Genomic DNA, 12,169 nt, shown 5'->3' on the forward strand with positions numbered 1-12,169 from the left:
AATTAGAAAGATCCTACCATAAGGAACATGTTTACTAAGTTTCAAGTTGATTGGACTTCAGCTTCATCAAAAACAACCTTGATCAAAAACTTTAACCTCAAGCTGGAAGAACAGACAGACAGAGGGAGGAACAGACCAGAAAACATAATGCTCCTCTACTAGTGTAGGTGGGGCAAAAAAATATATATTTCAACTTAATTATTTACTATAAATTTTGGTGATTGTATTCCTTAATATTTTTTTAAAGGTTTAAGGATGAAAGCTACTGTAAATTCAGATATTATTGCATACATTTATTATTGCGATTTTGTAATTTTAGACTAAAATGCGATTTTAATTTTTGCAATATTAAGGAAAATCCTGTTAAATTCATGTTATACTGGCAAATTGTGTATGAAGTTCTAATAGCTGTATTAATTCTGGATTTCTTTTGGCACCATCAGCTACCAGACAAATAAATCTAAAACAGATATCAAACAAGTTATTAAGATTCAATCATGGACTCAAGCAATATCCTGAACATGACCATTTTACATTTGACTTCTGAAGAAATTTTAACTATGGTATTTTGAAATATAATCAGGAACTGCTAAATTCATATATAAGAAATATATATCCACAATTCTTTTTTTTCAAATAATGGCTACTGTGATGTTAAACTAGAGGCTCTCAAGAGCCTGTAACTCACCTGATTCTACTTGGGTTTTTGAAATCATATAAAAAAATACAAAATTTGGCTAAAAGTAACAACACAACCTCATAAAGAAAGGAACATTCAGGCTATGTTTGATTTCATTCCATTCAGTGGTTCTCTAAAAGAAGTCATGTGTATGCATTTCCCATAGGGTCCTATGTTAAATTAAGTCCCCCACTGGCGGCCATCTTGGATGATGGATCGGCTACAAAGTAACAACACTTGGTCAGCAACTCATAAGGAACATTCATGCCATGTTTGGTTTCATTCCATTCAGTGGTTCTCTAAAAGAAGTCATTTGTATGCATTTCCCATAGGGTCCTATGTTAAACTAAGTCCCCCGCTGGCAGCCATCTTGGATGATGGATTGGCTACAAAGTAACAACACTTAGTCAGCAACTCATAAGGAACATTCATGCCATGTTTAGTTTCATTCCATTCAGTGGTTCTCTAAAAGAAGTCATTTGTATGCATTTCCCATAGGGTCCTATATTAAACTAAGTCCCCCGCTGGCGGCCATCTTGGATGATGGATCGGCTACAAAGTAACAACACTTGGTCAGCACCTCATTAGGAACATTCATGCCATGTTTGGTTTCATTCCATTCAATGGTTCTCTAAAAGAAGTCATTTGTATGCATTTCCCATAGGGTCCTATGTTAAACTAAGTCCCCCGCTGGCGGCCATCTTGGATGATGGATAGGCTACAAAGTAACAACACTTGGTCAGCACCTCATAAGGAAAATTCATGCCATGTTTGGTTTCATCATTCAGTGTTTCTCTAGAAGAAGTTCAAAATGTAAAAAGTTAACAACGACGACGGAAGCCAAATGGTGAGAAAAAGTAACAATCAATCCTTAATAATGTAATAATGATATATTAGCTTTGTTTCTTAATAAAAGATAATCCATTTTGTATTGTTTAACTATCTATGATTCTTGTTTTGTGATTGATGATTGAATGTTGCTAAGAATAACTAACTACATGTATATAACCTTAAATGTAACATAACAAAACTTACCCATCTGGTTTTTGGGGAAATTCTGTTGCTGCTTGTTTATTTCTGAATCCATAATAACAATCTTTGTATCTAAGTACACCAATATCAGGGTTGCTAGGTAACAGTAATCTGTCAAACTTTGCTAAAGCCCAAGCACAGTAATCCTGTAAATGAATAAACATATTAATGACCTTTGTAAACAAGAAAAATAATGTCAAGGTTCCTAAGAAAAATTTTCAGTAAAGCTGCCTCATTATCCAGCTTGAATCTCAAAAATGATAGTCACTCTCTTGTTATTTTTTCAATATCACTGTCTAGTTTGTTCTAAACATGATTAGAAAAGACAACATTTTAAAAGTTTGTGATAAGTTGCATGCACTTGTTCATGCTGGAATGCTGCAAACTTACCTCTAAACTTCTAATTTGCATAAATCAAGTAACTGCTACTGCCTCAATCACCATTTATAACAAAGAAATCCTTTTAGTATATCATGGCTTAAGTAAAATTTCTGTTCCTTTTTTATTTTGTACCTATTTCCTTTTTTTAATATTCTAATAGCAATACCTTTCAGATGTATATGTGTGTAAAATTAAGAAATATTTCATGGCAGCTGTAGATTTGTTTGCATTTAACCATGGGTTGGGCATTTATATTAGTATTTCACCCCTCACTAACTCTCAGGGTAAAATAAACAAATATGAATGCCCAATCCATGGTTAAATGAAAACAGATCTACAGCTGCCATGATTTTTTTCGATTCAAATAGGACAAATTTGGTAATTTTGTTAGCCATGAAAGCCCTATACATACAATAATATTTTGGACGTTCTGTTTTACCCAATTTTGATAATATGAGTAATATTATATAATTCAATGTTTATTTTTTTTAATAGCATTTTTCACTTATATATTTTTTTTCAATGTAATTTTATTCGTTCTGAGGCATACAAGAAGCTTTAAACCCTCCAGTATTTTCATTCAATTTTTTGTTTACGAAACCATACTTGTGACTTCACCTAGTTTCATAGCCATGCCAAGACAATAACATCATTTCGGGGAATTTTTGTTTTATGAAAATTTTACCATGAAAAATAAATAGAAAAGGACTGATTTGTTTATTTTGCTGTAGAATAGAGATACATTATATTGTATCTCAATCTTCTTAGTCTTTGTAAAGTGGGGGTTTTGATGTCGAAAATTTAGATTATCTTGCAGTACAAATAAGTTGGTCGTAAAGCTGAACAGCCGTTTTTGTGTATTACTGCGTTTTTGCTAGATATATTGTGATTATACTGGTTGATGATAATAGGCCGTCATATTAGAATAAATTTTATTTACTCTCTGACCATATCAATACAAAAAGAAAACTATGAGCTTATGACATTTAAAGATCTAAGAAGATACTATTCTTGTTTATATATTTTTATTTTAATAAATCAATTATAATAATGTGAAATAACTTACCCTATATTGCAGTGGTAATTTTTTAAAAATGCTTTGTTGTATCTGGAAACAACCAATCCAAATCTTTAAAATCACTGGGATTAATTTTCTCTCCCTTTGACTGAAAAAGATAGATTATCTCCCCTGTCACAATATATTCATGCTGTTGGTGTGCTGCAAAATATTGTTTTGTATTCTTCTAAAAAGATATTTGGTTAGACATATTGACTGATATTGCCCCCCATTTACTTGGAAAAATAAAATTAGAAAAAAAATCTTTATTCTTTCAACTGAGCTTTGAAATGTAAAATTGTAAAAATTAAATGTGTTTATGTTGCAGTGTAATGGCCTACATTATAATAAGTGGGAATAATTATTTTGAAGGAGGAAATAAATTTCATAAAATATAATTACATACTTTTGAATTCTTTGTTCATCTGATTCAATGATGGCTCCATCTAAGAATGGAGTCAGGATCATATCTGTTAATAGTTCTCTGTGACCCTATAAATAAAAAACATTTATATTATATTTTTCTAATGTATATTATCTATTATCAATTTTACAAAGTAACAAAAACTTGGCATACAACTAAGGTTCATTAAACGTAAACTGAATGTTTAAAAACTATATTTAATCATTATCTATTATTTTATTTTCAAATGTAACTAAATAAATTATTTCTTAAATTTTTTAAATACATACTTACTTATTGCAGAGAACTAAATAATTGAACTTCTTGACATCTTACAAAGAAACAAGTATCTTAGTAAGAACATATAATGACTTTCAAGGGAATATATATTTAAAATAAAAGACTTTTTGTTTTTGCAATAATAGAGAAAATAACAAACAAACTTCTTTTTCGCGGCAAATCACGGCAAATCACACATGACGTCACAATTTTGTCACAGTGCAGTAAACATGGAGTTCTCTTGCTCAAAGTATTGAAAAGGAATTCTTGCGTGCATGTGTTTCATTAATATTCTGCTTTAGACATGACACTAACAATGGCAAATATAATGGTAGCATACCGATAAGTCAAATTTCTTCATTTTTCACAAAGCATCAGCATAGACTAGTGATGAAAGGGGATAGGACCTTTATACGAACTTCAGGATTTTGTGTTATTAAGCTCAGGATATGAGGTTTGATACTTTCGGGATACAGAAACTATTTTTTTTTTGGTTTCAGGATTCGGGATCTCGTGCTTTTTAACCCTGGATTTCAGGATCAGAACCACTCCTACCCTCCCTAAGTGATAGTCAGTAATAAGAATGGTACGATATGAATCAGCAGATTTTTCATCAATCATCATTTTGAGTTCAACGACAAGTTATAATTATAGTTTACTTAGTTTAGTGGATAAAATTACGTTTATTTTGTCATTATTGGCTAGTGTTCATCATGAAAACCATTACATTGATTTCAAATAATTTTAAGAAAGTACTCAGTTAGGAGACATTTATACAGGAGGCAATGAAAGCTGACTATAAAATTATCTGACGACAAACTCATTTCCTGTCAGCTTCATAATTATTTCAAACATTTTAATAGACATCAATAAAATTTTAGCCTATAATTCTTGCTTTTTCAAAGTCATGTTTATTTTTTTTTTTCAACACGGACCAGAAATATGAAACTTGGAGTTTAAAGGCCCTGCGGACTGCTGTAACTTTTAATTTCAGAAGCAACTTTTGGGGATGGCGACCCGGGTCACAGTCACCCCTTTTAAAGGCTACAATTCTGGTCAAAGCAGACTTTTATAGTTTGGTGTCCCGGGTTATACGCCTCTTTAAAAAATTTATCCTAGATCTGCAAATGAATATCACGGTTCACTTTTTTGTTCTTTGTTCTATGAATATCTGTCATATTGACAATTAGTCCAAATAATTATGATGTCTTGAAAGGCTATTATATCATTTTCTTTGACGCCTTACATTGACGTGTAAGGCGTCAAAGAAAAAAAAAATATAATAGCCTTTCAAGATGTTATTATTATTTGGACTAATTGACGATGAAACCACATCTTTTAAAATTGTATATGATGGTCCCATCAAAATGTCGAAAATGCGTAAATTTCATTTTCTTTCTAGCTTCTCTCATGCGATAGCGGTACCTTTTTGGTAACTATTTATGTGTTGCGTTTAAATATGAATCGTAACACTTTATAGTGACTGAACAAGTAAAACAAATACTTCTCAAGAAACAGAAAAAGAAAACTACTTGGAACAGCACCAGGCTATGAATTGGTATTGTATGAATGAAAACTCAGCATGGACAATATGTTAGTTGTACTTCATATGACACATACATTTTTTTTTAAAAGTCATACAGGTTTTTCATGCATTTTCTATTCACATTTTCTGTTCACATTTTCACAAAAATTCGTTCAAAAAGGCTTAACTGACTTTGTGAAAGTTTCAAACAATGTCAAGTGGTTCATTCACCAAAAATCTCGTGTGTTTCTGCGAGAGAAAAAAATCAAGCGCAATTTTGTGAATGAATAGGGAAAGTAGATTTTTACAAGTTGCATTCGCGCATGTCATTTGCATACTAACCCAATAACTTTTATATCACAGCCAGTCCACTGATACTGACATTATCAGCAAATACACATCAAAGGAAAAATGTACAAATTACCAATAATTCTGTGTAACTAACTCAATGTATACCTACCCTTGTAAATGGTTCCAGACTAGCAAGTATATTGCTCAGAACACTGAGTAAAACCATCTCATTTTGAAAACCACTCCACAACTGCGACAGATGAATGAACTGAGGCTGTAACATAAAGCAAGATAAAATAAATGTCATCAATGGTCAGCTAAGTGGGAGTTTTGCATTCAAGTATTTGATGCTGCTGTCAAATTTTAAATATTTCAAAAAAATTTACATGTATAGCATATATGGTCAGGCAAGAAAACAAATTAATCAATTGAATAATTCATGTATATAAATTTGAAGGAGCTAGACATAATTTCCACTGTGCAATCCAGTTATAAATTATAGAATAACTAATCTAAGAATTCAAATAGAGAAAAATATTCAACGAGTGACCGACCAACACATTAATTCACGAATGCACGTAGTGCATGAGTTAATTATCAGTGTTGTTCAGTCACAAGTTGAATATTTTTCGATATTTGAATTCTTTGATTAGTTATTCTTTTTATTACATTGGCAAATGTCTTTCTTTTACGAAATTTATGTAGAAAAAGTAAGGAACTATATTTTTTTCCTACGTATTCACAATTTGTTTCGTTCCCATGTCTTGACAACGCCTATTGTTGTATGATGTCAGACAGTGAAATAACTACTGTGCTGTCTCCGTACTGTGAATTGCTTGAACATTTGGAGTTGTCTCCCATTCAGACTTGGGGTCAATTACAATGGAATGTAATTAATTGAATTACACATTACATTGCAAAAATGATCAATTACATCAATTACAATTACACTGTTTTTGAAATGTAATTAATTAAATTACAATTACTTTACTAATGTAATTAATTAAATTACACATTACATTTCATCATGGTATTTTTTAACAATATTATACATGTATAAATAATGCATGTGAAAAATATTCGTGTAAGCATAGTTTAAGTGTTGCATTTGATAATCATTAGCTATTTTAATGTTTTGTCATTCAGCAATGTTTAATCTGAATCTCTCTGGTCTGAACACTTTTGACATCAATTCTAAATAGCTTTTCAACATCTCAGAAATGAAGTCATTTAAATTAAACATAATATAAATAAAGATATTATACATAAATCATAAACATTTTTTTTTACATTAAAAATATCAAAAAGTGTGCTTGTCACAATATTGAAAATATTTTTTAGTACAAATAATGTATGTATAATGTTTAAATATTAGCAATATTTTGCTAATTAGATAAAAATACATGTTACAGTGGCATTGCCACTGGACATTTTAATCTGATTAATTGCTGTTTGTTTTGACAGCTGTTAATTTTTATTTCTATAATCCTTTTTTGTATACTAATTTTTAATAATATTCATTATACCTACCAGTGAAAATTGACATTTATTAAATTAGAATATAATTCATGTTAACTAGTTCTCATCGCAAACATCTAGGTGATCTAGAAATAAAAACATCCCTAGGATGTCCGATCACCTTACCTGTGTAATACATCCCACTACAGGTAAATATACAGGTATTCTCATCAGTTTTAATTTTTGCGAGCTAGCGAACAGATGTTCTCGTCGCTGCAAAGTTTTCAACAAAATTAGAAATTTTAGTTTTTATTTCTATTGAAGACTTCTTTATATAACAAAGTTTTAATAATATATCGTTTAAATTGAAAATTTAAATATATTTGAGTATGGAATCCGATCTCAAGGTGCACGAGAATTCGGAGGAGGTAAACAAAGATATGCCATCTTTTTTACCGGCAAGTAAAGATATGTCCAGAACCAAAACCACTGGTACGGCTAAGAAAAAATCATCAAAGTCAACTGCATTGCAGCAGGAATATGACAAGAAAATCAAAGGTTTGCAAGACAATTTTGATAGTAAATTTGATACATTATTTAGCATGATGCAGTCGTTAGCCAATGTTAGAGGGGCAAATAACGAGAGTATAGTTCAGAATAGGGATACGCAAGGTATGCCCAGATCTGAAACTAATCCAGATTCAAGGGGTCAGAATAGAGAAACACAAGGTTTGCTCAGATCTGACACACTTAGACCCATTATTCCACTAGTTTCGAATCTAGACGAGGATTTGGGTTCTCCTAGAATTTCTAGGAATATAGATTTCGACGCATGGTCAGAAATTTCTATCCATGTTAATCCGATAGAAAGGGATATACTTGGTGACATTCGCTCTGACAATGAGTCAGATAATGAGAGCGAAATTAGATTTGAGCAGTCAACAGCTAGTGTTGCTAGAAAAGGTGAAAGGTTTATGAAACATGTACAATCAAAATCTGTTTCAAATGATGTAAACAAAGATGTTGAGTTAAGCTCAGACAATATTACTAGACATAATGTTTTGTCAGAATTGTTTAGTGAGGATATTGCCTCAAACAATGATAAAGGTAGTGTTGGGTTGATTATGGATCAGGCTCAAGTCACTATTTTGGAAAACTCATGGCGGTGTCAGCACCCAGAGAAACTTTCCCCTTATAGAGAGGAATACAGGGGTTGTTTTCCTGTGCGTGATAGTGCTGTAGAGTTCTTGCAAGTTCCTAGTCTGGACGACTTGCTAGAGCCAATGATAAGAAAGAACCATGGGCCAAAGGCAGTAAAGTCATGGGATACTGGCCATAGGCAATTATATACACAGCCTTTAAAACAAATTGAAAAACTTTCATATCAAAGACTAATGGCGTGTCGAATGAATGTGATTTCAGGCATGTATATACAACAGACAATGGGTACTCTGCTTGGGAAGCTTGAAAATTCTCCGTCTTTAGAGCATGAGGAGAAAGAATCATGTTGTCAAATTGTGAAAGATTTGTTCTCAATGTCAACTAAGTCTTTGGACCAGTCGGGTAGGACTGGTGCATTCTTTCATTTAGTCAGACGTAAGGCTGCATCACATGAATCAGGTCTTGTGAATTTGTCTGATATAAAAGACAAAACTCAATATTTGCCTCTATCAGGAGAAGGTGTTTTTGGGAATGGTCTTGAGACATGCCTTGAAAAGCGCAAGGAACAAAAATTGAATGATTTATTACCTGAACTAGGTCAGGGTAGGAAGAGAAGGGCAGATTTTGACAGAGATTGGCAAAATAAAACTCCCAAGTTCAATGTTGAGCATAATACTGTTAATGCCAATAAGACTAGAGGCTCAAATAACAATAGGTTCAATGTGCCTAAGACATCAAATAGTGGGAGACAGCCACAAAGAGACAATCAAGGCTATAAGGGTCCTGCAAAAGAGTCAAATAAGGACAAGACCAACAAGACTGGTCAGAGTAGCTGGGGGTCTTTTCGGATCCCCAGAAAGAACAACAGTTGACTCAAAGGTAGGCTCACATTTAATGATGTGTACAGAGATTCCAGAAGGGGGGGCGTCTAAAATATTTTCTTCAAAATTGGAAAATGATAACAACAGATCAGTAGGTACTTTCTATAATAGAGGAAGGTTACAAACTGGAATTTCTTCAAAGACCTGCATGGACAGGCATCAAGAAAACAATACTATCTCACAAAAACGCAGATATATTTTTGGCAGAAATAAATTCTTTATTAGAAAAATATGCTATAGAAAAAGTATTTTTTCCGGAATCTCTCACAGGTTTTTACAGTACACTATTTCTGGTGCCAAAGAAAAACGGGAAAATGAGACCTGTGACAAATTTAAAACCATTAAATGCACATCTAAAGAAAGTCCATTTCAAGATGGACACAATGAGCAAAGTCATAAATCTAGTGAAAACAAAAGATTGGGCAATTTCAATAGATCTGAGCGATGCATATTTCCATGTACCAATTTTTCAGAAACATCGTCAGTACATGTGGTTTTGCATAGCAAATCAATGTTATCAATGGAAAGCAATGTGCTTTGGCCCAACATGTGCTCCTCGAATTTTAACAAAACTGGTGTCAGTAGTAGCTGCATATCTGAGAACTCAAAATATCAGAATGTCAGTATATTTAGACGATTGGTTGATAGTCAATCAAAACCAACAGCAATTAGTTCAGGATCGTCTGAAATGTCTCAATCTGTTGGTTTCACTAGGTTTTATGATAAACATAGACAAATCGAGCCTAGTTCCAAGTCAAGTGATAACTTACTTAGGGGGAGTTTTTCATTTAGACAAGGGCCTAGTTTATCCAAAAATGGAAAGGATAGAAAAATTACAGATATTACTAGAAAAAATGCTTTCAGGTCAGAATTTGGCTCTAGATTTTTTGAAAATTTTGGGGATGATGGCATCATGCATCGAATTGATTCCCAATGCTCGTCTGTTTATGAGACCCATCCAACTTCATTTGTTAAGTTTTTGGAGACCAGTCAGCAAAAATATGTTGGCACATGTTCCATTGACACAACATCTGAAATCTCATCTTTTATGGTGGAAAAATTCAGCCAACACGCTGAAAGGCCGATATTTGCAATTGCCAAAATCAATGTGACCATAACGACAGATGCTTCAATGAAAGGTTATGGGGGTCATATGGGAAAACAGATTTTTCAGGGAGTTTGGAACTCAGAACAGAAACTTTGGCACATAAATTGTTTGGAAATGAAAGCTGTAACTTTGACAGTTCAGCATTTTCTGAAAATTTTGAAGGGAAAATGTGTTCTGATAAGGAGCGACAACACAAGCATAGTGCAATACATAAATGGTCAAGGGGGGACGAAGTCACCAAATTTATGTTACTTGACTTGGGAGCTATGGCAGATAGCAATTCAAAACAACATAGTATTGAAAGCAGCCCATATTATGGGCAAGAAGAATGTTTTAGCAGATCATTTGAGTCGGGAAAAAGGTTTGTCTAACAGAATGGTCTCTGAACAAGTCAATAGTGCAGCAGATTTTTCAGATATGGGGAACTCCATAGTTACAATCTCCCAGCAGAAGGTGGTTATCCAATGTCTCATTAGAGCTAAATGATTTGATGCAGCCATCTTTAGGACAATCATACTATGCCTTAGTTCTAGGGTCATGTTACAAATTTAATAAAGTAGAAAAATGCACTGAAGTTTCATTTTCAATCATGACAATTATCTAAAATTTAGCTATTGACATTCAGTATAATAATATTATGCTCATTTCATCCAGTTTGAAATATTTTCCTTATATAATTTAACATATTCTTAATCATAACAGCTGAATGAATCATTATTATTAAGGGTTCCTTACCTTCAGTATTCAAAGATCTGCTGACAGCTTCCTCATTTGCCTAGATCAGTTTCACAAGAAGTTCAGCTGGCTTTGGTAGAGACCCAAGTGATTTCCAAGGAATAAGATAAAATAAAATAAAATATAAAAATTAATTATTTTTTCTACAAATAGGAGCTAAATGATGACGTACCCTTAGTTATGAATGAAACACTTATCAAAGTCATCAAGTCATGCAGAAAATATTGGTCATACTATATATGCTTACAGTTATCACTTTTATGACTTGTAATGGCTTAGTGAGGGACAGATGAATAAACAATATATTGCTGCAAAAACTTCAGTTGTTTCAAGGTTAAAGTGATCAAATTATTGAATTGAATTATGAATACTTCTTAAAACATCTACTGATAAAGCATGATATACTTTGACAGGTCTATAATTGTTAACTTTTTATACATTGGGACTTAGATGAATAGTTGTCTCATTGACACTCATACCATATCTTCTTATTTATACTGGTATATGAGAAAGTATCTTTATGTAATTCACAAAACCCTTCATCTTTTCCTATTGTATAAGCTTTCCAAACTCTCAATCCATCAGACTCAAACTGGAAGTTATGAAGTTGGGTAATTCCTGGAATTGATTTCATATTGTTCTTTTCACCATCGATAACGGTTACTGTGTCCACAACTACAACTATAAATTGACCAATTTGTCTTCCATCTATGGCCTAAAAAAATACATTGTTGATACATGTATTATAATGAATGTGTCTGAAAACACATTTATATAAGACACAAAATACATTCGTAGGGTTTTTATTTTATGATATTTAAATTTCATGACATAGTCAGCATCCACTTGTGTCTGTACAGTACCATATAAAGTATATGTCTAAACAGACACAAATACAGAAAAAGAGAAATCACAAAACTATTTAACACTGTTTTGTCACTGAAGTTTGTCCATCAATTCATGGTTTAAAGGACTTATGAAGCCTGTTTACTTTAAAAAAAAATCTTTTTGCATGCTTAAATTTATCACACTACACAATTTCTTTTTGCATGCTAAAATTTATCACACTACACAATTTCTTTTTGCATGCTAAAATTTATCACACTACACAATTTCTTTTTGCATGCAAACAATTATCATACAAACCAATTTCATTTTAAATGCTAATAAAATGCTTCG

At 32.4% G+C, this 12,169-nt stretch overlaps 1 protein-coding gene across 1 annotated transcript; it reads right to left on the reverse strand.

The window, feature by feature from the left end:
- Positions 1-369: 369 nt before the first annotated feature.
- On the reverse strand, positions 370-11,156 carry LOC134716653 (cilia- and flagella-associated protein 206-like). The gene is made up of 6 exons (XM_063579661.1): positions 10,991-11,156; positions 5,817-5,921; positions 3,556-3,641; positions 3,159-3,258; positions 1,715-1,857; positions 370-460 (listed from the first exon to the last, which is right to left on the reverse strand). Exons 2-6 carry the CDS (start codon positions 5,871-5,873, stop codon positions 370-372), a joined length of 477 nt encoding a protein of 158 aa, XP_063435731.1. The 5' UTR covers positions 5,874-5,921; positions 10,991-11,156.
- Between the last annotated feature and the right edge of the window lie 1,013 nt (positions 11,157-12,169).

The sequence above is a fragment of the Mytilus trossulus genome, chromosome 4 (genome assembly GCF_036588685.1).
Source record: "Mytilus trossulus isolate FHL-02 chromosome 4, PNRI_Mtr1.1.1.hap1, whole genome shotgun sequence".
NCBI lineage: Eukaryota > Metazoa > Mollusca > Bivalvia > Mytilida > Mytilidae > Mytilus > Mytilus trossulus.

Excerpts from the sequence above, each read along its gene's own strand:
- LOC134716653 (XM_063579661.1), bottom strand. The coding sequence starts at position 5,873 with ATGGTTTTACTCAGTGTTCTGAGCAATATACTTGCTAGTCTGGAACCA. Across the intron at positions 3,259-3,555 it reads GATGAACAAAGAATTCAAAA|TCAAAGGGAGAGAAAATTAA; the intron begins GTATGTAATTAT and ends TATCTTTTTCAG. Across the intron at positions 1,858-3,158 it reads AATTACCACTGCAATATAGG|GATTACTGTGCTTGGGCTTT; the intron begins GTAAGTTATTTC and ends ATTCATTTACAG.